Consider the following 26,117-nt stretch of genomic DNA (forward strand, 5'->3'; position numbering starts at 1 on the left):
TGTCGGAGTAGTGCGCTTCAGGCGAATCTTGACGCCAATGCCAACGCCAACGCCGACTCTTACGAGATGAAGTTAGGGGGTGTGGGAGAGGTGTCCTATCTACTATCTACAGTATCTTCCTACGGAATGGGGGTGGAAACGGATGCCCTGAGTCGGCCTGCCTCGATAGCGCGAGACTGATATTCTTCTCGCCGCCAGGTTCAGTTTCTTGGTCACGTCACGTCCATTCAGAAGATCCAAGATGCCGAAATTCAATGCCGTCCCCAGCCTGTTCGGCGCATTGAAAGACCAGGTCATTGTGCTCACAGGTACAGTACATACGTGTCCCCTCCCACTGCAGAATCTAGAATCTGGGCCCCGTAGCCCAAGCCCAGGTATTGACATGTATGTATTGACCGTCCAGCAGGTGGCGCCCGTGGAGTTGGCGAATCCATTGTCCGGCTTTCCTACTTGGCCGGAGCACATGTGTTCTTTGGGGACATCGACCACGCCCTGGCTCAGCAAGTGGTGGGCCGGTTGAAAGCAGAACACCCGTCTTCCAACGATCTGGTCGCGGTAAGTTTCGACGCGAGAAGCTACGCAGACAACATCAGATTGTTCAAGACGGCCTACCAGGCACATGGCCGGGTGGATCATGCCTTCTCCATTGCCGCCATCACTGAAAGCCAGAACTGGTATGACCCTGGCTTGGATCTGGAGACCATTGAGATCCCGCCGCCCACGGCTGTGATCGACATCAATCTCACCGGTGTGCTGTACTTCACTCGCATCGCTGCTGTCTATCTGCGACAAGGCAATCAAGGCAGCAGTCGACGTCGAGACAAATCAATCTGCCTCATGGGCTCGATTGCATCCTTCAGAGAGCAGGCCGGGCTCTATGTCTACCAGCCAACGAAACACGGCGTGCACGGTTTGCTCCGTGCGACTCGCAAAATCCTGTATCACAAGTTCAACATCCGAATCAACATGGTCAATCCTTCGCATATTGACACGGTCATGGGGTCATCCGTCCACGACTTGTGGGAAAGCCACGGCCTGCCCGTCAATACTGCAGAGGCGGTCGCCGAGCATGTCTTGACACTGGCCAGCCTGCCCGAGGATCCCTATGTCGGCCCTGTCTCTGGACTGGCCATCTATGTCGAGGGAGGCAAAGGATGGGAGATTGAAGAGGATTTGGACAAGACTGATCATCTATGGATGGGTGAAGAGATGTCGCGCAATTTCTCCAAGATACAAGAGGCGCTTGGGTTAGGCGTCGACTGGGAGCCAACGAAATGAAGTGATTGGGAAATTCACATACGGGTATCTCTAACATGTTCATGCTAGCATGTGCATATGCCTTGGAAAAATAAAGGTGAAGAGAAGCTCACAGCATCCTGACTTTCCTCATCCTTTCCATGAAGGATCTCCTATTCAGCAAACCCGCGCAACAAACTGGAATCAAATGAATGGTCTCATGTCGACTTTGACTCGAGGTGCTGTTCTCGACCAAGGTTACAAGCAGAAATCGGGCACTCTAATGGCCTGCTACGGTTGTCTCCAAAACCGACCAATATACCGGACAACAGTCATAATGAGAAGAAAGAAGCCCCTCGGAGATGGAGGTCATCAATGCTGGTATCATCAACCTATCGCCCTAAAGATCAGAGGCGACTGAAACATTGTGGTCCTTGGCGCGACTTTCTCATCCAGATTCTCCCTGTCTGATATGCGAAAGAGGCATTATGTATCATGTACATATCTGATCAGGATCCAGCTTGCACTCTTGGAGGGAGCTCTATTTCTATTTTTGGGGGAAATGGTCGAGGTCGAGTCTTGGCTGGCGCGCAATGTCCAATGTCCTCCGGGAGCCTTCCCCTGAGGCTACAGCCTTCCGACTCGAGGGTGCGGCAGAATGTGCGGTTATGATTCGGATCAGAGACACTTACTATTGTCCTTCACTTTCACTCAATGATTATTGTCTCTTTGAACACAGGCCAACCATTGATTGTCCTCTTCTGGTCCTGGCCAATGAGACCCGCGCCGTCGCCTATTCACACGATCCTCCCATTGATATATTCTGCCACACCCACGTCCAAGCACCATTGATATATTCTGCAACACCCACGTCCAAGCACCATTGATTGCTATTCAATGCACCCGTTCCACCACAATACAATACAGATGCACACCTGCATTGGGGACCTCCATTGGGTCTGCTATCAATCAACCATGGAGGGTCCCGAACTATGGACTGCTTCAAATTCATATATCCCTCTTCTTCCCTCGGCCACTATCATCTGTCTGATCTCACACATACACATACCCATACCCATACTCTTCCCCTTGTCGTTGGAATATCAGGTACAGGACAACAACAAACTCTGTCTGTATCTCATTCAAGTGTGCAGTCAAGATATCTATCTACAACGCCGATTGCTCTTTCCTCTTGAACGCCACGGCGTCCGATTGGTGTCCGTCTATTCATGTCCTTCCATTGGACGATGGTGATGTCTACAACTACCTCGATGCTCATCCGGACTTGATTGCCAGGTACTTGAAAGAGCGGGCTCCGCTGGCGGAGTCTCTCCTCAAGGAATTCCTTCCAGGTCACGTCAGGCCCGCTGAGACAGTCAACAACAATCCAGCAGAGAAACCGGGCCCTGACACTACTCTCGAAGACGATCTGGAGGTCATGTTTCCCGGTGTCGAGTTTGACAAGGAGCTCTTTGTTGATGATGTGGATGAAGTCGAAACCAATGCTGCTGTTGACAAGGAGCAAGAGCAACAAGAGCCAATCCTGGTCTCTGACGACGAGTCTGAGGAGGAGCACGATGGCCAATCTGTCGAGGCTACCGCATACGACCAGGAGTCCGAAGATGAATATGATCACGAATCCAAAGATCATGATGCTCACGAATCTGAGGATGATTCTGACCCAGACTTTGTTGATGACCACGACCAAGAACCAGCTGAGAATTCCGACCAGGAACTGGACGAGGAGGTCACTCAGGCTGCTCCGGACAACGGCACTTACCAATCGGACCTCAAGTCTCTGGTGTCTTCGCCATCGTTGTCGCTCTCCGGACGTTTGACGCCAGCATCACCAATCCTGTCTCCGTTGCCATGTGCTTCGCATCCATCACCGGCGCCGGCACCATCACCAGCTCTGTCTCCATCTCCAAGATCATCACCAGTCCCAACTCCGAGTACGTCTCCACGTCCAACACCACAGCCAGCTCGGTCGGCTTCTTATCCTCCATCTCCAACCCCCACACCGGAGGGCAACTCTTCCACACCAGAGGGCAACTCTTTTCTCCCGTTCCCTGCACCCGCGAACCTTGTTGCGGCGTCGAGAATGGAGCCCGAGGGCAAGAAGTGGCGATTGTTCGAGGAAGAAGCATGCATCCAGCACATGGTCCACATCCGAGACGAAGGCAAGATCAAGGGCGAGGCCCGGTTTGCAGAAGCTCAGCGCCGCATGGCTCAGATTGACGGGATCACGAAAACCGGCAAGTTCGCAGTCAAGAACTTCTGGAACCGTGTCGGCCGCGCTCGCTCCGGCTTTGACGAACGCAAGAACAAGAACGCACCTCTGGCCACTTCCCAGCAGGGCAAACCTGGCTCTGGTGGAATTGCTCAGCCGAAACCGTCCAAACTCAAGCGAAAGGCCCAGACTCAGACTCAGCGTCGGGCTTCGTCAGCCAAGTACACCACCACCCCAGGCAATAAGCGTCGCCGAATCTACGAGACCGAGACCGAGACCGATTCTGACGACGACGACAAGTACGCGACAGACGACTCCGAGCCGGTCAGGGCACCTACCCGCAAGAGAGACAGAGACGACAGCGAAGATGAGTGGCAGCCGGACGAGCAAGTCATCAATGCACTGCAGAAGGGGTTGAGGGCACCGAAAAAGGCTCGCATTGCATATTGAACAAGAACGGCCAGTCTGCCTGACGTAATTCCGGAACAGGGAAAATACCATCACGTCGATTTAAAGATTGAAAGATACGACATGCACATGCCACGAAAAGTTAGGTATATTGGGGAACATGAACAAATAACAAAATACGACACATCTTGCGCAATGGTTCAAACTGAAGGGTGAACATGGGATGTTGGACTTGCTAGGGCATTTTGGCTAGGGGCAAGAACATAACAGACGACTGGTCCGATCTGATTGAATCATGAATCATGAAGCTGGAGGCTGGAGCCTGGAACCTGATGGAATGCGGGGAAATGTCAACAGCATATGACATAGGCTTATGCTTGCTCTTGTCTTTTCGACATATGATAGCCTTGATATTCGCTAGGAATATTCACAAAATGGAAAAGCATTGATTAGGAAACCGTGCGCCGGCCGTCTCATACGCTTTGATTTCTTCTCTTCCGACTTCTATCTAGGCTTGTCCCCAGCAAGCGTGATCCTGAGCATGCTCCTTCGGTATCCATGATAGTCATTGACGGGATAGTGCTGCACGCACCGATTGTCCCAGAAGGCGATGCTGCCCACCTCCCAGCGGAATCGACAGGTGAACTCCGGCTTGATCTGGTGCGCGAAGAGAAAGCTCAACAACGGCGCAGACTCGCCTTCTGTCCAACCTTCGAAGTGTGCCGTGTGCGCGACACTGACGTAGAGCGCCTTGCGGCCTGTCTCTGGATGCGTCCGGACCACAGGATGGGTGGCCTCGAGCATGGTTGTAGCGGCGCCGTTTCCGCTGTCGCGGATCCTGTCTTCACGGGTCTTGCTAGCATCGGCTTTGGCAGAGGTATTGACCGCGTTCAGCGAGGATAGGGTTCGCTTCAGGCCTTCGGAGAGACCCTCATATGCGGCGTATTGGTTAGCAAACATGGTGTCCCCGCCAAAAGGAGGTACCTCCTTCGCCAGCAGCAGCGTGCCCATGGGTGGCTCGGCGAAGTACGACGTGTCGCTGTGCCAAATGCCGCCAAAGTTAACGGTCTCGTGTTCCTGCTTCAGCACCTGGATGATCTCCGGGAAGCCGTCAATGCCCCGCACAAAGGGGTATTCGGCAGGCTTGCCGAAGTGCGATGCAAAGCTGAGGAACGCCGCTGGCTTGAGGTTCTGGTTGCGGAAGAAGATTACCTGGTGCTCGAGGATTGCTTCGCGGATCTCCTGCGCAATGCCTGGATTCTCGGGTAAGAGATTGAGGTCGACATCTTGGATCTCAGCCCCTAAGGAGCCGGCGATGCGCTGGACGCACAGATGTCTCCTGCTGGATGGCCGGAGAACCAAGGGCCGCAGCGCAGAGAAACCATAGCGGCGGCGTTGAGAAAGGCGCTTGGTCACGTTCATGGGTTAGGCCCGGTATACGACGGCAGGCCTTAGGCGATGGTAGGGTAGATGAGGATCCTCCGGGAGGAAGTATGATGAACAGAGGTAGAAGTAGAAGTCCCCATTCCTCGGTTGGAGACCTGTCCGACCAGACCTACAGGTGTCCCCATCTCTTCTGATAGCCTTGTACTCCTCATACAAGACCCCGCTGGGTGGGAATCCGGCTTGTACAGTTTGGGTATCGAGGATGTAGGTCCGCAGTACGGGTTACGTCTGATAGCAGCGCAGCCGCGGTTACAGTCATGGGTACCTAAATTAATGTATGTACAAGGCGCAGAGGAGTGAGGGGAAGAAAGCGGAGGGGAAATACAAAAGCAGCGGCATTAGCTTACCACGTTGGGACATGTGAGAAATGTCTCAACCGGAAGCCTCAAAGCTGGCCGACGACAAGGCGGACGATCAATCGATCACTCGGACCTCGTTTGCCCATCTTTGTCTGCTGCTCCCACCGTGCCTTGTACATTCACAGCCAGCTCACATCAGAATCCTTTCTCTGACCCTATTGTCTACGTCACTCTCACGGTAGACGGTCCTCTGTCACTCTGTCACTGCACTACCATCCCAACCTACCCTCTTCTCGCCGTGGACTCATTCACAACCGTGCGTCCACAACCAACACCATGCACCAATAAGTCTCAAAAAGACACTCCCTCCTATCCTCACCCTTAGCAGGGACCGGTCTCTATCATTTCTTGACGCGACATCACATCTCCACAATCGCTGTCGCTGTCGCTGTCGACGGGAACAATGGCTCTTGTGATGGAACCAAGAATGTCCTCGGCGCAGGACGCCGATCTCATGGACATCGACATCGACATGGATCTCGACGACCATGACATTCCCATCGAAGAAGAGTATCAGCTAGAAGTACGAGATAATCTTCTTAACCTTAGTCTGTTCCGAGCACGCAACCTGACATACCATCCAGGAAGGTGAAGAGCCCTCGTTTGTACCATCAGGCGCAACTGTCCCAGACTCCTCAAACGTTATCCCTGCCATATACACAGAAGACCCAGATCTTGAGCCGCAATGGAACAAAGTGCACATCCGCGGAGTTGATGACATGCATACCAACGACATCCTCGCCTTGGTTCACGACAATTTGAGTGAAGCTGGTGACGACGTCCGTGTTCAATGGATTGATGATACATCTGCAAACATATGTTTCAAAGACAATGCTACCGCCAAACGATCACATTTGGCACTGCTTGCAACCCCCATCACGGTCGACGAACTGATGATTGCGCCATTTGAACTGCGCACCGCCAAGCCGTTGGCGAGCAGACCAGCAAGTATGCTTGTCGTCAGAGTCGCGCAGCAAGGCGACAGAAAGAAGAAGGGGGCAAGAGATGCAAGTAGGTACTACCTCTTACACCCGGATCAGGATCCGACCGAGCGTATGCGGCGCGAGTTTGCAAACAGTCGAACGTCGAGGACCGAAACCGGAGACTACAAACGCAGGCGATTTGATGACCGCGAGCTGCATCGAAGACGAAGAGACCATGACCACAATGCCGAAGGGACAGATTTCTCTGCGAATATGTACGATGATGCGCCCGCGACCGACTCAGTACAGCCAGCCAGAGGTCGAGACTTGTTCTCCCGAGTGACAAAGGTTAGACGACGTAGTGCGAGCCCCAGCGGGTGGACCCGGAATAGTGATGAGATTGTCCTCTCAGACTCGGAGGACGATGGTCGGCTCCGCAGACGCGGCCACAGCTATCGCGATCGCAGCGATCGGGCTCCTCGTTCGAATACTGGAAAGGAGCTCTTCGGTACCACCCCTGACCGCAAGAGTGGTGGACTTCATTCCGACAAAATAGACCTCTTCCCTTCGAAAGACACAAATGCAGATACAGCTATGGCCACGGATCAGACCAATAAAGCCGGTTCCAAAGCTATTTCTGATCCATCGAACACTCGTGCCAATGCCGCGGCTGCGAAGAGATTGAAGGCCGACCTTCTAAGTGCGGCTCAGACTAGTCCTCGCTCACACCATCGCCGCAGCCACGCCATGGATGCAAAGAACGCGGAAGACCTCGCCGAACGATTTGCTCGAAAATCCATATCGATCGACAGCTCCAAGTCGTTCAAGAACGGGACAGCCAACGGTGGGATCGAGCTCTTTCCTTCTAATTCCACTGCTGGCGGAGGGTTGAGTATCAAGGGGTCTGCCCAAGAAAAGGATAACGCCGGCTTCAGCATTAAGGGATCTGGAGGGTTGAGCATCAAGGGGCGGGCTGGCGTCAAGGAACTGTTTCCGAAACAGTATGAGCGCGGAGGAAGGAACGAAGGTAAAGAACTCTTCGACCAACCGGTGCGGGCGAAAGCAGTTCGACGACGTGCCGGTGATTTGTTCGACTGAGACATTGGCATCGGAAGACGGCTTCGTTGCATAGAGAGCAGAAAAGATCTGCCGGCAAGTTTTTCAGATCCGGCTTCCAATTCAAAGGCGGTGCGAGTGCTGCTATTTCGGTCTCAGTGGCGTGCAACATGTTATGAACCCCAAGATCAGGGGTTGCGAAGGTTTCCTGGAGCTGGATGACACCCTCCCGGAAGTGTTATGTATTTTTAAGGCAGCGACGGTAGATCCGACCGAGCGAGCAGAGATTGGAAATCAAGGCGGAGCCAAACGATACTCGAAGGGAAAGAAGTGCATGGGTCAAATGGAACATAGCTACGCCACATACAGCCACGATCCGGTATGCCATGGGACTCGATGATTTGATATTCGATATTTGATATCACGGCTTGAGAGTCACGCGATATAGAATGACAGCCAGAAGAAACTTCTGAATCAAGCCACAAACCAAACCATCTCGGTCAAAGGCCGCATGAGCTCTAAAACATAGATGTGAGCTGACGCATACAGCCTCCTTGTAATAGTATGACCTTCTTTCGTGCCGACATGTGTCTCAGTGGGACATAACAGAGAATTGTTGGATCGAGTCTGCCCCTAGAGTAGTCCTCGTGCGCAATCTGCATAGCGATTGCAGCGTGGTACGAGGACAAGGGTTTCTTACATGGTTCTTGTCGTCCGGTTTCTCACCCAAACGAGACTGTGGTCCCAACATGCCTGCACCTTGTCCACTGAAGCCGGCCCAATTCTCGACATGAGAACGATCCCTTGCTCATCACGAAGCGAGATGGATGTTCAGAAGATAAACAGAGGTAAGTGATCTCTCAGGGACGTGTTCTAGATCTTGAGAGAGTGGACCCAGCAATCACCATGCATCGCGGCACATCTCCAAAGCGCTGAGCTGTATTCTGCGCTCAGTCTCACCGTCAGGTATATTCCAAGGCCAATAACCTAGGACATTCACTGTGGGAGCTGGACAACCGCGATAGTATCTGTCCTGAGAACTGCGGCTGTTTGATATTCAGAAGTGGTAGGTGAATTTACGTCCAATAATGGGCCCTTGCCAAACTCAGATGCGGAGATGAGTGAACAGGTCAGTTGTTCAGCAACCAGGTTTTCCGTTCGTCGTCCTGTCACGTCGCACCCAGTAGAGCCAGTGCTGCTCTCAGTTCCCGGACGGCGGTAGGGACATCTTCAAAATCCAAAGCTGAAATGGCCCATCGTGCGTGTTTCTGAGCTTTCATCATTGCTTCCTCATCAACGATAGCATCTACCAGTTGCGCAGGCGGAGGGGGATGGGCGGGGTGAACTGGTGAAGGCGATATAATCTGCTGCGGCTGGGGGGTAGGAGGAACTGGTCCGCGAGTCTGTCGAAATTGTGGAGGCTTCTGAGGGATTTGAGGTTGAGGGACCTGAGGCTGAAAGTTCGGAGGAATCTGTGGCGGCTGGCCTGGGCCGGGCTGCGGCAGAAATTGTCCATGCCGGTGCGGAGGAGGAGGGGGCGATTCACGACTCGGCTGGTTGAGCCCTGCGAGCAAGCTACGTCCCGATTCGAATGATAGTTCTAGCGATGTCGGCGGAAGCCCAGCAGGACTACTCGCAAGATCTGTTGGAGCAGAAGGTATAATGGGACCTCCCCCCAGGGTTGTAGGTGCTGAAGGGAGCTCCGGGGCCGGCGGAGAAGGAACTCTAGGGAAATAGTTGCCACCAATTGATGGTTTCCTCTCTGACGGGGCCTCGAGCGGTGATATATTGGCCGGTCCAAGCTGGTTCGTGTAGAATGATGCCGCGTCATCTGGCACTAGCGGGGAAACGTTATTCGTCGGCGTGCGAGGCGTAGAGGGCGCCGCGGAGGGATGAATAGATTCGTCGATCGTCGACTGGGCAGCGAGATTGCTCTGAACACGGTCTCCCTCATCTGTCACTTCAACAACAGAAGGTTGACGCTCTCGCTTTGCTGTGGGTGGTGGCACAGATGTGTCTCTTGAAGGATGTAAAGATTCGTTCCCCAAGGACTTTTGTGCAAGGCTCTTCTGAATCTTGTCCGCCTCGTCGGGGACCTCCACGACAGATGGCTGCCTCGGCCTTCTGCCACCACCTTCCAAAGCTTGGACATCTGCATCACTAGGATCCAGAGCAGGGAGGGTGTCTTCAGCTGGCGGCACTGGCTTCGGGTTGGACAGATTGGGGTCTTCGCCGCTTTGAATGGCCTTGACTATCCTCACAGCATGGTACTTTGCATACTTGATCCTACCGCTGATTTCCGAGTCGAGAGGGCCCCAGATTTGGAGCAGTTCCAAAAACGTGGCCGCAGCCCGGAATGTGTCCGCAGTCTGCTTCGTAGCCTTGTTCGCTCGCACCGCATTGTCTGCTCTTTCTAGTGTTTCCAATGCAAACTGTTCCACGTATGCTTTTCCAACTATATCGTCCGACACGGCAGATTCCTCGGCGTGCTCGGCTTTGAACTAGGAAGAGTGGTCAGACCGCACCTAAGAGTCGGCTACTGGGGACCTACTTGTTCCAACTTGTCCATGAGCGAGGTGGTGTAAACGAGACATTCTTGGTCGGTATTGTGCAATCCTTTCGATAAGATCTGATTGACAATCCAGTAATCACCTGGGGACTGGTCAACATGGCAGTCGTCCCTGACGGAAGTCAACGCAACGTACACCAATAAGCAATGATCGGCTTGATTTTCTCCAGCTGGGCTGCCCGGTGAGCAAAAGCTGTAATATCAGCTGGCTTGAGAGCAGCCGGAACTTGCGCGGCCATTATGCAGAACCGCCTCTTGGAAATGGAAATGGAAATCACAGAACCATATGCCTTGGACCAGCGGCGCCGTGTTGATATGACGTTTTGGGGAGGCCTTTGTCGGAGGCGGAGGTGTTGCTCTGCCTGCCGCAGTGTACGGTGAAGGATTCGGCCCGGCGACAAATGGAATTTCCACCTTGATTCACCGTAGAGCTCAGCTATAGCTTTCCCTGCATGCGGTCTCCAAGAGCTGCGAAACGATGTGCCTCACTCACGGGCTGGCTGGCTACCAGATAGCTAGCAAGCTAGCAATGTGTCTGGCAGGGACCTACAGGACATCTGATGCTGTGAGAAGGTTCCCGACTCCGACTTCCCCTGCCGCGCCTTGATCTGAGACACTACTCCGGGATCGGTTATCTCTGCTCTCACTAGCAAGACTCCCACCTCCTTCTTCCGGGCTGCTACTCCCCCCTTCACCATCAATCTCCAAGCACCGCGGGTCAAGCTTGATTGACTCTGTGATATGTAAGGCAGCCAATCATTCCCTGTTCTCCCCGAGAAGGGAGGTCCTTACAGATTGCGTGTCCTCTGTCCTGTCGCCCACCAGTCGCAAATTAACTCAGGAGACTGAACTCTCGCTTCCGTTGGAACGATTGTGATAAACGGTATGTCTGACCGCCGGTTCATCCAGGTATTTGGTTATGTGTTGTGCCTGCGGGTTCCAGTGAACATTTGCCTCTGCAGCGCCCGTCGTCAAGAAACACGACTACACACCTTTCCTCTTAGAATTCTTCTCTTTTTAACCTTGTCTCCTAAGTGATCCATTCACTCACAACTGGAAACTTCTCCTAGGCAAAATGTCACGATCAAACCAGGTCTACATTAATCAAGATAACGGCGAGTTCGTGTGCCGGCCTTGTGATCGATCGTTTTCGACTCTCAATGGCGCCCTAAATCATTGTCAAAATGCCGCGGTTCATTCTGGAGAATGGTGTAACCGATGCGAGCGACTTTTCGTCTCTCCTGCAGCGTGCGCGGCTCACCAAGCCACTTCTCATCGTCACAATATCTGCCAGCACTGCGACTTGGACTTCTGCATCTCAGACGACTTAGAGGACCACGAAGTCAACGTACATCATCGGTGCACAGATTGCGGGCTAAAATTCATAAATGACAACAACCTTTAACAGGTATGGCAGTGTCACAGCAATATCAGCAAATCAGCTTCTGGATGAGGTGACCTCATTTCTGAATTTAGCACAAGCGTGTTCATCTGGCACGAGACATCGAGTGCTTGGGCTGCTACCACAAGTTTTCTGAGTTTTCAGCCATGGTGTTGCATCTTGAATCTGGCAACTGCGGAATTGGCGTGGACAAGGATGATATCGACAATTTCATTTTCGACACTTTCGAGTGCGAAGATTATAGAAACGGATGGATGGACGAGCATCGATTTCGTTGTCCCACCTGCGGCACCAGCTTCGGATTCGTGAGTGCTCTATTGCAGCACGTGGCAAGTCAAGCTTGCTACGAGGATTTGGGAAGGACGAACAACATCTTCATGGACTGTATTGCATGGCGCATGTAGTGAGTGTCCTACACAGCTGGATGATTACATATGGGACTCCCTGGTGTCTCGGTGTGAGATGCTAATGGAAAGCACCCACTGCCAGTAAAGTTTCCTTTCGACAAGTGTCTAAGTCCTCATAAGTAAACGAGATAGTACATCTGCGATTCTTGACATATTTCACCCTTTGTTTTATAGCATTCTTCCGAGTATCCGTCCTCCACCTCTCCAAGGCTGTTTTTCCTGAAATAGCGTGACAAGGGCCAGTGTCGCGCCGTACCGCACCTCCCGGAGGCCATTTCCGGCCATCCCTGATAGCAGGTGGCACCGAAAAACCATCCATCCCGGACCCCGAGGCGATCATCACGACTCAACCTGACGGGATTCTTCGTCGGCCCTATACTGCTCATTTGCTCTCTAATGTCTTGACTTCGCTCTCTTCAAGTTTCTTTCATGTATCTTCCTCCCCTTGCCCGAGTCTGAGGCGAACGCGCCAGGTTGAAGCGCTCTTCGCCGGTCTTTGCCGTCATGTCTTCAGTCGGCGCCGTACGAGGCCCAGCATTCCTCACTCGTTCTTTGGTTTTTACTCCCTCTCATATCCACCACCGTGCGGGCAAAACCTCTCGTCAAGATCCAGCCCTTGCTTACCGTATCTTCCTAGACCTGCACCGAAACATCCGAAGAAGCCTCGATCCCTACAAGACCCATGCGAGAGCCATGCATTCCTCTCCACGAACTGCTGCCTCTGCCACACGCGCAACATCTCCTTCCGCGATCCCGCATATCTCATTACACATCGCCGCGTCCTCGAGCGGTAAGGGACGAAAATACCGGCCAGAACTTTCTACATTCGACTACCAGTCCAACAGTGCCAACGGACTAGGGCTCCAACGCGGGTCGACACTCGAAGAGAAAAGATCCAACCGTCCCGATAGCGGCCAGGATGCGTACTTTGTCACGCAGGTCGGGCAGGACTCAAATACGACGGCCTTTGCGATTGCAGACGGCGTGGGAGGCTGGACTGATCGCGGCATTGATCCCGCAGACTTCTCACACGGGCTGTGCAGCCACATGGCGGAGACGGCCCTTTCTTGGCCCGAAGATGAACGGCTCACACCGCAGCAGCTGCTGGAGGTAGGATACAAGAAGACCATCAGCGATCCATCGATCCAGGCTGGGGGCACCACCGCCTGTGTTGCGGTGACACAGCCTGACGGACAGATGCGGATCGCCAACCTGGGTGATTCAGGCTTTCTGCTTCTTCGCCTGGGGACAGTGCACCAATACTCGAATCCGCAGACCCATGCTTTCAACACGCCGTACCAGCTAAGCCTGACTCCTCCGGAGATGATTGCTCAGGCCTTGATCTTCGGCGGCATGCCTTTGAATGACAAACCCGACCGTGCCGACCTTGCGGACTACACCCTGCGACACGGTGATGTCCTGATCCTCGCCACAGACGGCGTCTGGGACAATCTCAATTCGCAGGATATTCTGTCCATCGTGTCCAACACCATGCGTACGACTGGCGCGTGGCTAAGGTCGCCTGGTCAAGGCTATACCGTGTCCCCTGTCCTTTTTGAGCTGGTGGACAGGTCACTCGCCACCCAGAAACACAAACTCCCTGGCTCGTTGCAGAGCATTTTAGCAGCCGCCATCGTCGGCGAAGCCAAGACGGCGAGTATGAACTCGAAACGAGATGGCCCGTTTGCAAAGGAAATGCAGAAGCATCACCCCTTCGATCCGTGGCATGGCGGTAAGGTCGATGACATCGCCGTTCTGGTTGTAATTCCTGTCGACGAGAGCAAATCGCAAAAGAGCGGCAAGATCAGGGCGAAGCTATGAATGGACATCTATTCGGTGTATTTAGTAACAGGACAAGACTTTGCATGTGTCGACGTAGAGCAAGTCATTGACGAACGGACACCAACGGCCTTCACCTTGGACAAAAGGTAGAGGCCGAAATACACACACCACGGCTTGACCAACAGCACAGCAAATTGTGACCCAGCATAGCACACAGCTCAACACAGCACAGCTCAACAGCACAGCTCAACACAGCATACACAGCATACCACGATTATACAGCATAGCGCCGGTGTTTCTTTGGTTTCCCCCGGGTTGGATACTATAATCATTGCGTTCGCAAGTGTCCCGGTCCTACGTGGCTTGTTGGGAGAGAATCAGATGGCACGTTCAATATTGCATATATGTACATTTCAGCGCTTTATTGCACGGCTACCTGACTTGGCGTTGGTATCTCGCCCGGTCTAAGTTGGAGGTCGACTAGGCTAAGATAAACTCCATAGCATAAACGGAGACTGCTACTGGTCCCGTAAGTTCGTACTGTACATACAGTGTGTGGTAAACATGTACCGAGTAACGCATCAGTGGCAAGGACAGTTGTCGGTGTCTGTCCTGTATTTGTTTCTGGATATTGACCACTGCAGGTGGCAGCTCAACTATGGCTTCATAATTTGTTGTCCGAGCGGCCTTCGATCCTGCAATTTGGCACACTTTTGAACGTATAAAAAGTCTCCCTTCTAGGAAAGGCTGCCTGAGGCCGAAAGCGTCCCAGCCAGCAGAATATGGTGAATTTACCCTTGATATGGTCTCGAATGCACGCATACAGTTAGTTGTCCACAAAGTCGGTGGGCACGCCACAAAGGCTGAAATTACTATTAGAACAGCACAGCTTGAACGTACAAGGTTACGGCGGAGTAAGCGGCATAAATAGTCGTTATTTCACGCGCTGCCTGCGGCATCTGTGTACCTGGCAACGACGACCTCTGCTATCGGGCCTCAAACTGTTGCCCAACCCGGAGCTTTCCTTTTGTCCATTGTCTGCGCGGCTACCTGGCCGAAATGGCCTCTCCAGAATTCGCAGCAGCTCTGGAGTCGGTTGCAGATAGTTCCTCCGGCGTCAAGACCCGAACGTACAATGACCTACTCTCTCAACTTAGCAACCATCCACCCGCTTCCCCTCAACAGCATGCCGCAGAGCTCATTGCCTACGTCGATGCGATCCTCTCCTCATCACTGGGTATTATCACCGTCCGGCCGCTCCTGGCCAGCGTCATCAAATCTCTCGGTTCCGCTCCCTCGGAAGTCAAAGTTAAGGTAGGCTCACATATCGCCGAAGCATTACATTCCCAATTAGCTTCGTACGAGGAGCAGGATGCGGAGGTCAGACAGATACTAGCAGACGGTTTCGAAGTGGAGGAGGAGTACACTGCGGCCGCAAAGGCGCTACAAGGTATTCACCTCGACACAACCCAGCGCCAAGTGTCGGATCGGTCGAAGGTCGAGACGTGGATTCGGATCGTGAGATACTACTTGGAAGATGACGACACTGTTGCAGCGGAGACAGCGTTGAACAAGATTAAAAATTCCGCCCCGGCGGCCCAAGTCTTGAAGGAGGCACCTGATTTGAGGTTGCACTATCAGTTGTCCCAGGCCCGGATTCTGGACTCTCGCCGAGACTTTCTGACCGCCTCTGCGGAATATCTAAATGTGTCCTTCAATTCCATGATTGATGACGAAGAGCGCCGACGAGCATTATCCGCTGCCATCAAGACGGCGATTCTTGCTCCAGCTGGTCCGCAGCGAAGTCGTATGCTCGCTAAGTTGTACAAGGATGAGAGGTCGCCCGAGACAGAGGAATATGGGATCCTGGAGAACATGTTCCTGGACCGGTTGCTGTCACCAGCGGAAGTTGAAGCATTCGCGTCGACATTGGCACCTCATCAACTCGCCAAGACGGCAGATGGCAGTACCGTCCTGAGCAAGGCCGTCATTGAACACAACCTGCTGGCCGCCAGCCGATTGTACGAGAACATAACCACGGCGGCTTTGGGTCAGATACTGGGTCTTACAGACGGTAAAGACGAAACGGCCGCAGAAAAAGCGGAGGACTATGCGGCGAGAATGGTGGAACAGGGTAGACTACGAGGCGAGATCGACCAGATTGCAGGCGTTATTGTGTTTGAGACCATTCCGGACGTCGAGTTGCATGGCCCTGTTCGGGATCTCCGAGCGTGGGATTACGCTGTCCAAGGGTTGGTGGAAGATGTGGAACGGTGTGCTGCCGCTCTAGGTGAAAGCTTTCCGGTAAGTGGGTGCGAGTACTGATTGGAGGCGGAGGCTGACTGTTACATCCAGGAGTGTGCGGAAGGCCAAATGGTCCAGTGAAGACGAGTCGAAAAACTGCGATTCATGCAATATCCCTTAGGCCCGTCCTCACATCGTTCATTAGACAGCATTCTCGCAGCTTCGGTGGATCAGAACGATCATTTAGCGCACCAGCACAACCACTTCAACTGACGCGAATTCCACGTTTCTCGATGGGATGTGATGTCGCTGTGAACAATCCATGGTATTTCGGCCCTTGGAGTAGTCCAACGGCAATTCAGAGTCAGGACTACGGCATCCTTCAATGCTGTGGGGAATGAATACGGAGCTGGAACGATTATGTCGAACCAATGTCCAGTAGGTGGAGAAGAAGGAGGGGGCCGCATATGGGACGAGATATCTGAACCTGGCTATCGGATGAGGGCGACAGCAGGGGGCGGAAGTAGACCCTCTGAGATGGACGTGCTCCAGCTGCGTCCCATCGACTATCGCAAATAATGTCCATGAAGACTGCCACTGCCATGGCCCTAGGGCCTCAGGCCTCAGGGACCCCTAAGGCCCAACTTATCCGGCAGCGGCGTGGCTCAGGCACAAGGCGGGGGGGTTAAGGAGGTGTTTGTACGAGTACGAGTACTACTCCGTAAGCATCCCCGCATTTAAAGCAGCTGCGCCGACTCCGGGGTGAGCGAGCAGGGGAACATTGTTAATCCGCGTCCGCATGGTCCCGCCTGCACCTGCGCTTAGGAGCTTCTCCAATCACTTCTCCCACAACTGTCAACTTCACTTCCCGTCCTGCGTACCCGACGTGCCTCCTCGAGTCCGTCAATCACCTCCGCTGCTGACCCTTCTGCCATCCCATCAGCTCAGCTCGGTGGACTCCCTATGCCGCCGGCTTCCAGGTCAACTCGCTTTCTTGCTCGCTCACGTTAGCCTCAGGCTCAGATCACTCGCTCCCGACTACCATTTAAAGCACACTCATTTCCAATTTCGAGCTTGAAAAATCATGTCCATCTGTCAAACTCTGTCTTGATTCCAGCAACGTCCTTTCTCTCCCGGACAGTGCCTTTTTCCTGCTTTCTTTCTTCCAGTCCTTCGTCACAATGCTCCTTGCTAGCGCTCTCTCGCCATGGACGCTGCTTCTTCTCCCGGTTCTTTATTACCTGCTCCCCTACCTCCGAAATTGGAGTCTGTTTAAAATTCCTGGGCCATTGCCGGCTGCTCTTTCCAACCTTTGGCTTCTGTACCAATGTCGGCGAGGACGGAGATATCGTGCTGTCGACGATGCCCACAAGAAGTACGGCAAGGTTGTTCGTATCCAGCCAAATCATGTCTCGATCGCAGATGACCACGCTATTGACACCATATATGGACATGGCAATGGCTTTTTGAAGAGGTGAGTCAGTCAGTTGTCCCAGATCAGGTACTGTGCTAAGAGAAGCTTAGTGAATACTATGATGCCTTCGTTTCCATCCACCGAGGCCTCTTCAACACCCGTGACCGAGCTGAACACACCCGCAAGCGCAAGGTTGTTTCGCACACCTTCTCCGCCAAATCCATCGGGCAATTCGAGCAATACATCCATGCCAACCTCGACCTTTTTGTTATGAAATGGACCAAAGTGGCTAAGACCAGGCAGAGTCCCTCGACAGGCTACGCTTCCATCGATGCTCTCCACTGGTTCAACTATTTGGCCTTCGATATCATCGGCGACCTCGCTTTCGGCCAGCCATTCGGCATGCTCGAACGCGAAAGGGACTTTGCTGAGATTCGCAAATCTCCAGATGCACCACCTACGACGGCACCAGCCATTGAAGTCCTGAACCGCCGCGGGGAAGTCTCGGGCACACTGGGTTGCCTCCCACAACTGAAGCCCTGGGCCAAGTATCTCCCAGATCCATTCTTCAGCCAAGGTGTTCAAGCGGTAGAACAACTCGCAGGTATCGCCATTGCGCGTGTGAAGCAACGGCTCGAGAATCCTGTGGACCGTGTCGACCTGCTTGCCCGCCTGATGGAGGGGAAAGATGCCAAGGGCGAGAAACTCGGGCGCGAGGAGCTTACCGCCGAAGCATTAACCCAGCTGATTGCCGGTAGCGACACAACTTCCAACACGGCGTGCGCCATCTTGTACTACGTCGTGCGCACACCCGGTGTGCTTGAAAAACTGCAGAAAGAGCTTGACGCCGCCATCGCTCCCGGTGTGCCCAACTACGAACAGGTCAGAGACTTGCCGTACGTGCAGGCCGTGCTCAACGAGACGATGCGGATCCATAGCACGAGCTCGTTGGGCCTGCCTCGCGTCGTTCCCCTCCCGACTCCTGAGCACCCGGCCGTCAACGGCGTCGATATTCTCGGCTATCACTTCCCTCCCGGCACCGTGCTCAGCGTACCCAGCTACACGATTCATCACTCTAAAGAAATATGGGGCCCTGATGCTGACGACTTTGTCCCCGAACGATGGGATGAGACGCGGCTGACGTCCCGCCAGAAGGATGCCTTCATCCCTTTCTCTGTCGGCCCTAGAGCATGTGTGGGACGTAACGTGGCAGAGATGGAGTTGAAGTGCATGATCGGCGCGGTGTTCCGAAACTTCGAGTTTAGAGACGAACATGTCGGCGAGATGAAGACGAGAGAAGGGTTTCTCAGGAAACCACTGGGCTACAATGTCGGAATTCGACTGCGCACGGCCTGATTGACTGATTGTCTCTCTCTGCTTGTTCTTGACCCAGATTGTCACGGCCTGGCCCAGACTACCTTAAGCCATTTGGGTCCTGTTTTGGGGCACAAACTATGTTGCATGCCATGGAAGGAAGATTATCTTGTATCACTTGATGATTGGTCACCCCGCAAGGTAAGGGGTCTAAGTATGAGTACGGATACTGAATATCTCTCAAGGACTTTGATGAATGGAATATGAATATGACAGTCCGGACATTCTATAAGCGTATTGCTAGTACTCTGTACATACTCCCTGATGCTACGGTATCATGGACCCAGCTATGTTCATGTTTGTTTTCGTTTGTTACTGTAGCAAGGATGCCGAGTCTCCAAGAGAAATGTGTCGAGTTCCGCGCTGTTGTAGCTGCCCACGATGAGACTCGTCTGGCCGTGGCATGGTGCATGATGCATGGTGCATGATGTATAAATAGCGTATAGCAGAATACAGATGGACCGGCCAGGATAGATGATATGTAGATGATAGATGATAGATGCGCAGGTCGAAGTCGTCGGCTCTATGCTCTAGGGCTCTATGCTCTAGGGCTCTAGGCTCTAAGGCTCTAAGCTCTAAGGCTCAGGCTTCATAAGAATCAGATAAATGCACTGACAGATACAGCAGCAGCAGCAGCAGAAGTAGCAGCAGAAGTAGTAGTAATGAATAAATGAATGATCAATGGTCATTCATGCTCGTGGTGTCCTTTCGCCTTTTATCCGGAATCGGAATTGGACTCGCTATCGCTATCGCCATCGCTATCGCCATCGCTCGAACGCACGCAACGCAACAAGCCAAACCAACAGGAGTCTAAACCCTCAAGTGATCCTACTCTTGGGCCGGTGCCCAGGGGGAAACCCACAACAGCCGCCAAATTGCCAATGCCAAAGCCAAAGCCAAAGCCAAAAAAACTTCGAATCGACAGTGAAAATCCAATGTCCTCTCTGCCCTATACATGGAGGGCAACCAACACCTTCCCTCGATCCGCGCTTGGAGCATGAATCTGTATCCAAACAAGCGACTGAAACTGCTTAGCCCTGCCTTTGAAAGCAAGCAGTATGACCAATGTGCGCGGAGAAAACCACTAAGCCACTACCAGGCTGTGCCCTCTTCCTGCGCCTGTCTCAACTTTTCGTAAAATGCCAAAGGCCATCCTTTCATCTCCTCATCCTTGGGGAGACAACTAACCCCTTCTGCGGCAGTGATCTCGCCTCTCGCTCTCATCGCTTCTTCTCTCCGCCGACAGTAGCCGACAACGTTCCCAATGACCCGACCCAGCATATCAGGACTGATCGCAACCGGGTTGAGAAATGGGTCTGACTCGTTCAGGAGTTCCTTGATAGTAGGCCGCAGAGATTGCTCACGCGTGAGACAGCGCCTTAATGTCTTGATCAGCCCGAAGGGCACAACTGCTCCGCCAATGCCCGTGTTGGGAAATTGAATCTCGACTTTCGGGTTCGGGATACTCATGATCCGTTCAAATTGTTTGGCGATGTGTGCAAATGGTGGCTGCCCGTATGTCATTTGGTATAGGATGCAGCCTAGACTCCAGACATCGCTAGGTTTGCCCAGTTTCAGCAGTTTCGTCCCGGGTGCGGATCCCGTTGCTGGGGTGTGGCATACCAGAGACTCGGGGCTCATGTAGTTGGGAGTTCCGATCTGATTTTCGCGGTGCACATTGACTGTGTCGTCCTGGATGGCGTTGGCGATTCCAAAATCAATCAGCTTGAGCTGTCCTTTCACCAGCAGGAAATTCGCCGGCTTGAGGTCGGAATGAACAATGTCATAGTCATGGACTGCCTGGACACATTCTAGCATCTCCTTCCAATAGTGTCGCGTGAAGGTGATGTCCAGTTTGGCGTTATCGGCCTTCAGCTGCTCGTTGAGCATTTTGTTGAAGTCGGATTCACCCAGTTCCATCATCACGTTCAACACGCCTTTCTCCTCATTGACTTCGTAATCATATAGGCGGATGACTCTGTCCACATTTTCGAGTTTCTTCAACAGATCAATTTCACCCTTGTATCCAGCTATTGCTGCCATATCAGCCTCCTCGAGATTTACCCTTTTCAAGGCAAAGATCTTGTAGTTCTCCGCCATGATTCGGAAGACCCTGGAAGACCCTCCTCGCCCTATGCAGTCAAGCCGCCTGTACGTCTTCCCATTCAGAACGTAATGGACCGATTTCTTGTTTCTAGATCCTGCATTCGAAGTGGCTGCATCTAGAATGGACATCTTTGGCGGTGGAGCAGGAGCCGGTCTATGGGCAACATTGTTCGATCTGGCTGCTAGTGGTTGTCGGGACGGGGAGGACTGTGGCGGTACAGGGTCTGCCTGTTTCTGGTCCAAATGAGGCTCGTCTTCATGCACCTCCAGAATTGCAGAGGTGGCTTTTGCTCTTCGAAAAGTTGGCGGTGGTTCATTTTCTTGATCTTGTGCTGAGGGGTGTGATGGTAAAGGAGGGATTTTGAAGATTGGATTCCTTTGGTTACTGGAAGTTTTCGACGACGGCTGCGACTCACGAGTGCCAGGCGTTGGTAGAGCAGACCCGTGGACAGATGCAGGTCTCGATGGTGCTGGATCGGGAATTGCTTGCTCCTGTTGCTGATCCTGGGGTTGTTCCTTGGGCTGCTCGGGCGATATCGGCTTGTACGAGATTTGAGATGGTCTGACCCGTTTTGGACTGCCTTGAAGGGCGAGTAAATCATCCGGTAAATCTTCCAGATCAGGTTCTTTGGCTCTGCGACCCATTTCGATCTCGGGAGTTCTCGAGCGTTCGCCTTCTTGGTGCTCCAAGCTTACGTCCTCCTCTTCGCTCTGGCGGCGCACCATTCCTCTCCTTACAGGTCTGTTCAGCAAGGCGCCCCCTACACGTCGGACTCGCATCGTACTCTGAGCCCCATTCTCTTCACCTCGTCGGGATCGCCTGGTTGTGGACGGTATTGCAGCACCTTCCTCTTCCGGGCTGCTGTGAGGTTCATGAGACTGCGGGCTGTGGGAACGGCCGGAGGATTGGGGTGCGTCTCCCAGCGGCTGTTGCTGCTGGGCTGAGTCGGATGCTTGCTTGGAGGGTGGCGATCTTGACAGACGCCTTGAGTCGCTTATGCGAATCCGCCGTATCCGTGGGGCGGGGGTTTGTGAGTCGTGGGATTCTGGATGAAAACGCGCAGCTGATCTTTCGTGGATTTTGTACATGAACGATCCATCCCTTCCCAAGATCACATGTGGTCCAGGACGAGCGCCCGCAGTGACTCGAACGAGGCGTGGAGCAGGGCTACCATCCCTGTGATGGAGCGGGCTAGACTTCCTGAGTATATCAATGGGAGTGCCTCTGCCCTCTCGGTGTGGTTCGCCCATCGCCTTCGCATTTTGGACCTCTGGCGCCCAATTTTCCTTGTTCGTTCCCGACTGCGAGTCAACTTCTCCTAATATAGCCTGCGCTTCTGCACTGAGCTTTATGGGGGCAAGCTCCTCATCATCAGAGCTGTCGCCGGTCATGTTTCGAGCAGACTGAAAATCGGACGCTGCAGTGGTCACATGCGTCGATGGCTGACTGCGGGTTGTTGCGAGTCGCGTCGTGGTTCGGAGGTGCGATCGACGAGAGTTGCTGAGACTGGAAGCAAAGACAGCAGGTGTCGGCGTAGCATAAGTAGCCATCCTAAAGATTGACTAGCATGGGGTATCGATATTCATGGACAACCTCATTGCTTGTGGTTGAATCTGGTTGACAACTCGCAATCAAAGGAATTCCGGCGAACGCGATTGGGAGTGAGTCTGAGGAGGCGGCGTCGGATAAATTCCGGCCCGGTCAACACAGTCGTTGTCACGGCAACCAGAGAAGAGATGACCGCCGCAAAGTTGAGAGCAAGATACAGGTTGAGGTCTCCCATGCTCTTTCAGGAGTTGTATTAATACTATTATTATTGCAGTAATTTCTTGAGGAGAACCTCATAGCTCTATTCCGAGACGAAATGATCGAGTAATCCGCCAAAACATGGATGCCTGCCCGAGATGCGTATCCTAATATACCTATTCCAGCGCCAATGCCAAACAGATGCTCGCTCATCACAAACTTTTCGCTCCAACTAAAGCCCACTCAACAACGATGCAAGCATTAAGCCGCTAAGAATCACCGAGAATGGGAGCATAGTATGTTAGCTGATACGGACTGCGCTCGGATTCGGTACGAATGCACCACAGCTCGAACTTTAGAGCATGAAGGTAAATCCAGCGAAGATACCTGCGCACAACAGTCCCAGTCCATAGATCTGGCCAACGTCCAGGAATACCCTTGTAGCAGCCGAGCTCCCTGAGCCAGCAGAGGCCGCCGTAGTGGCAGCTGCACCACCACCAAAGCCAGTGTATATTACTCCGTCAGAAGCAGTCGAAGCAGCAGCGCCTGCGGTAGTGCTTGTGGCTGGCATAGTGGTGATTGTGCTTGTATTGACTCTTGTAGGGTTGGTTGCTCCACACGGATGATCTTGGACACATGCAGCAGCACAATCGTTGTTGTTGCCACAGGCAGCTTGACAATCCGAGTTGTACTGGGTGCAGATATAATACGGAAGGGTTTGAGAGTACTCGGAGGCATTGGGAGCGAGGCCGTTTGAGCAGACACAGCTGTAAGTGAGGCTGGTAGCGTCACAGGTGTTGGAGTCTGTGCCAGCCGAGTTGCCCTCCTCTTGCAGACAGATCAGCGGGCATTGTGAGATTTGCGAGTTACACCAGGCCTCTGTCATAGCATGTCAGTGTCTGTGACTGGATTGGACGGTTGGTCTGGTCACTTACGCCTGGTGGAAAGAGGAACCGAATTCGGGTCAATTGTTTGTGTGATAGCAAGGCGGGCGAGGACAGCCACGGCTGCAGTGAAAAGAAGGGATCGCATGGTGGGATTAAGCTGTCTTCTGGCGGCTCTCGAGCACGGCTTCCACTGTATTCAAGACCGAAAGATTATCAATAGAGAATGGGAGTGAACGAGGCAGACGGCAGAGGACGGAATGAGCCCAACTTCGCTCAGAGTGCAGCCTATGTAAGAACGAGTGGAAGAGAGGTCGAGAAAGCAAACAGAGCTGCCCGTGGACAGGAAAGGGATAAATACTCAAGCCATGGACCTAACACGTTCACAAAGAGGGTGGAGGAAGCAGGGTTGAATCCAGTCCGTCGAGGTGCCAGTTTTTCGCTTACGCTGTAAACCCTTTCCACCTTGCCGCGACATTCTTCTTCCCGCCGCCCGAAGCTCCTCCATAAGTGGACAGATTGAGTCTGAGCACGCAGTCTGGCATGGCTGTAGCACTCTTGAATGGGGAATGATTCGTGTGGGAGGGTGACTTGTCTCAGAGATGCAGCATGTCCGAGGAATGTCAAATCCGCAGCCACGGTCTGCTTGCTTTGGGAGGCCGTGGACATGGGGAAGCCAGGACTGCAACGCCCAATCGCCCTCCCCTCCAAGGCCTTAGGAGCCCCGGGCCCCATGAATGCACCACTCACGCCTAAGCCGCGCCCGCCGCCTAGGCAGAGTTCGTGTTAGCCGTCGTACTAATACTATCCGACTCTGCAGTCTACCTGGTACAGGTCCATGGGTCTTTGATGGCCAGTAGTGCCGCAACGCCTTTCCCCAGGGCCTTTCATGTCTCATCGCACAAGAAGATAGGCCGTCGTTAAGAGGAGGATTCTGAAGTGCTATTCTTCTACAACTTGCCACGCTGCCTGTGTACAGAGTACCTGAGAGAGCTTGTGGAGGGCTCACCCGAATATCGCGACTGGCAGTTTTCCTGAACAGGACTAGCTCTGGTATGTAGGGTAAGAGGTATTTCGCACACAGGGGTGTGTATTTCGCATATATACTAAGGCGCCGTCTCGCGCTAACGGACGCTACCCGCTTTTAGTCACCTAATACTATATTTCGTATATATTAATTATATAATCCTAATCTAACTAATTAGAGAGCTCTATTTTAATAAGATTACGTAATATTAATAAATTAAAATTAACTAATTAGAGCGCGTTATTAAACTAGTATTTAGTAAGTAGAAAAATAATATTAATAGTATTACGAAGAATACTTAATAGGCTCTATAGGGATATAAGAGTAAGAATAACCTACCTTATATAGTTATATATAAAGTATAGAGAGAGTATATCAGGAACTAACCTATAGGGTATCCTGTATAAGGCAGAAGACGGAACCGGAAAGAGATTTAAGAGAAAAGTAAGTCGAGACTAAGATACGTAAGGAGTTACATAACGATAGAGTAATTTATAGCTCTATAGTACTCTAGGAATAGAGTAATACAGTAGAATAAAGTAGAAAGAGATCTATAGCTCTAGATTATTATTATTATTAATTCCTTTTAACGTCCAGTAATCACCCTTCGCGGGCCTATGAAGACGGTTCTCTCTTCCCTATCCCTCCTTGCTTACTCCCGCTCTTGTTCGCTCTCTCCCTCCCTCTCCATCTCTTCCTCTTCGTCCCTTGTTGCTATCTCTCCTTCGTCGCCCTCCTCCCCCACCTCTCTGTAGTTCCTGTACTGTGCCAGCAGGTCTGTGGCCAGGACTAGGCGGGCCGCCTCAAGGCACCCTTGTCTTGTGCTGAGTATCGCGGCTAGGGAGTCCCCAGTGTTGTTCCTAATGACTCTTGCTCGTAGCTCGTTCCACCGCCGGCATTTCAGTATAACGTGTTCCACCGTCATCTCCTCTCCGCTCTCACACTGTAAACAGAGAGGGCTGTCAACCCCGGGCACTCTTCTCTTGTAGAGGAAAGCATTGAAGCCGATTTGTCCTGTCCTGAGTTGGACGATCAGCGCTGACAGGTGTTTCCGTAGTCCACGATGGACTTTGCATGTTTTCCTGTTCAGCTTTGGTTGGAGTGATCGACTGTGGGCACCTTTTACCCCTTTCTCCCATCTTTCATCCCATTTTCGATACATTTCCTTCATCAGACTTTTCTTAGCCGACCGGGAGTCTTTCTGGTCACCCTCTAGACTCAGCACCACGTTAATTTCCCTGGCCTTACTCTCTACCCACTTCTTCAGGGTTTGAAAGGGACTATTTGGCTGTGGAGTCCTTCCTCTTCTTCTACCGGCTCGAAGAATTACTGCGGTCCTTCCTTCGATGCTTTGTAGCGTCTTTGATTTTATCGCCCTGGCTGTCGCTAGGTAGGTGAGTGTATCGGTGTGTAGGTCTAACGGTTCGACGCCGAGCTCTGCCTCTAGAGCCTCTGTTGCTGTGGCCCTATATGCCCCGGCGACCACTCTCAAGAATTTTCCTT

At 52.7% G+C, this 26,117-nt stretch overlaps 11 protein-coding genes across 11 annotated transcripts; 7 read left to right on the forward strand and 4 right to left on the reverse strand.

Annotated features, from left to right (window-relative positions):
* Positions 1-241: 241 nt before the first annotated feature.
* A1O3_04067 (uncharacterized protein) lies at positions 242-1,278 on the forward strand (the record flags this gene model as incomplete). Its single annotated transcript, XM_007734198.1, has 2 exons — positions 242-308; positions 407-1,278. The coding sequence occupies 2 exons, from the start codon at positions 242-244 to the stop codon at positions 1,276-1,278; spliced, it is 939 nt and encodes a 312-aa protein (XP_007732388.1).
* Positions 1,279-2,211: 933 nt separating this feature from the next.
* Positions 2,212-3,916, forward strand: A1O3_04068 (uncharacterized protein; the record flags this gene model as incomplete). Its single annotated transcript, XM_007734199.1, has 2 exons — positions 2,212-2,281; positions 2,391-3,916. 2 exons carry the CDS (start codon positions 2,212-2,214, stop codon positions 3,914-3,916), a joined length of 1,596 nt encoding a protein of 531 aa, XP_007732389.1.
* Positions 3,917-4,378: 462 nt separating this feature from the next.
* Positions 4,379-5,296, reverse strand: A1O3_04069 (uncharacterized protein; the record flags this gene model as incomplete). Its single annotated transcript, XM_007734200.1, has 1 exon — positions 4,379-5,296. One exon carries the CDS (start codon positions 5,294-5,296, stop codon positions 4,379-4,381), a length of 918 nt encoding a protein of 305 aa, XP_007732390.1.
* Positions 5,297-6,106: 810 nt separating this feature from the next.
* Positions 6,107-7,700, forward strand: A1O3_04070 (uncharacterized protein; the record flags this gene model as incomplete). Its single annotated transcript, XM_007734201.1, has 2 exons — positions 6,107-6,202; positions 6,264-7,700. The coding sequence occupies 2 exons, from the start codon at positions 6,107-6,109 to the stop codon at positions 7,698-7,700; spliced, it is 1,533 nt and encodes a 510-aa protein (XP_007732391.1).
* Positions 7,701-8,827: 1,127 nt separating this feature from the next.
* A1O3_04071 (uncharacterized protein) lies at positions 8,828-10,466 on the reverse strand (the record flags this gene model as incomplete). Its single annotated transcript, XM_007734202.1, has 3 exons — positions 8,828-10,159; positions 10,210-10,310; positions 10,364-10,466. The coding sequence occupies 3 exons, from the start codon at positions 10,464-10,466 to the stop codon at positions 8,828-8,830; spliced, it is 1,536 nt and encodes a 511-aa protein (XP_007732392.1).
* An 836-nt stretch (positions 10,467-11,302) lies between these two features.
* A1O3_04072 (uncharacterized protein) lies at positions 11,303-11,973 on the forward strand (the record flags this gene model as incomplete). The annotated part of the gene is made up of 2 exons (XM_007734203.1): positions 11,303-11,635; positions 11,704-11,973. One exon carries the CDS (start codon positions 11,303-11,305, stop codon positions 11,630-11,632), a length of 330 nt encoding a protein of 109 aa, XP_007732393.1. The 3' UTR covers positions 11,633-11,635; positions 11,704-11,973.
* Positions 11,974-12,540: 567 nt separating this feature from the next.
* A1O3_04073 (uncharacterized protein) lies at positions 12,541-13,857 on the forward strand (the record flags this gene model as incomplete). Its single annotated transcript, XM_007734204.1, has 1 exon — positions 12,541-13,857. The coding sequence occupies one exon, from the start codon at positions 12,541-12,543 to the stop codon at positions 13,855-13,857; it is 1,317 nt and encodes a 438-aa protein (XP_007732394.1).
* Positions 13,858-14,877: 1,020 nt separating this feature from the next.
* On the forward strand, positions 14,878-16,143 carry A1O3_04074 (uncharacterized protein; the record flags this gene model as incomplete). Its single annotated transcript, XM_007734205.1, has 1 exon — positions 14,878-16,143. The coding sequence occupies one exon, from the start codon at positions 14,878-14,880 to the stop codon at positions 16,141-16,143; it is 1,266 nt and encodes a 421-aa protein (XP_007732395.1).
* A 1,100-nt stretch (positions 16,144-17,243) lies between these two features.
* A1O3_04075 (benzoate 4-monooxygenase) lies at positions 17,244-18,832 on the forward strand (the record flags this gene model as incomplete). Its single annotated transcript, XM_007734206.1, has 2 exons — positions 17,244-17,536; positions 17,587-18,832. 2 exons carry the CDS (start codon positions 17,244-17,246, stop codon positions 18,830-18,832), a joined length of 1,539 nt encoding a protein of 512 aa, XP_007732396.1.
* A 1,110-nt stretch (positions 18,833-19,942) lies between these two features.
* Positions 19,943-22,348, reverse strand: A1O3_04076 (TTK protein kinase; the record flags this gene model as incomplete). Its single annotated transcript, XM_007734207.1, has 1 exon — positions 19,943-22,348. One exon carries the CDS (start codon positions 22,346-22,348, stop codon positions 19,943-19,945), a length of 2,406 nt encoding a protein of 801 aa, XP_007732397.1.
* Positions 22,349-23,058: 710 nt separating this feature from the next.
* A1O3_04077 (uncharacterized protein) lies at positions 23,059-23,735 on the reverse strand (the record flags this gene model as incomplete). Its single annotated transcript, XM_007734208.1, has 2 exons — positions 23,059-23,582; positions 23,639-23,735. 2 exons carry the CDS (start codon positions 23,733-23,735, stop codon positions 23,059-23,061), a joined length of 621 nt encoding a protein of 206 aa, XP_007732398.1.
* Positions 23,736-26,117: the final 2,382 nt, after the last annotated feature.

Source organism: Capronia epimyces, assembly GCF_000585565.1.
Source record: "Capronia epimyces CBS 606.96 chromosome Unknown aczIQ-supercont1.3, whole genome shotgun sequence".
Taxonomy (NCBI): domain Eukaryota; kingdom Fungi; phylum Ascomycota; class Eurotiomycetes; order Chaetothyriales; family Herpotrichiellaceae; genus Capronia; species Capronia epimyces.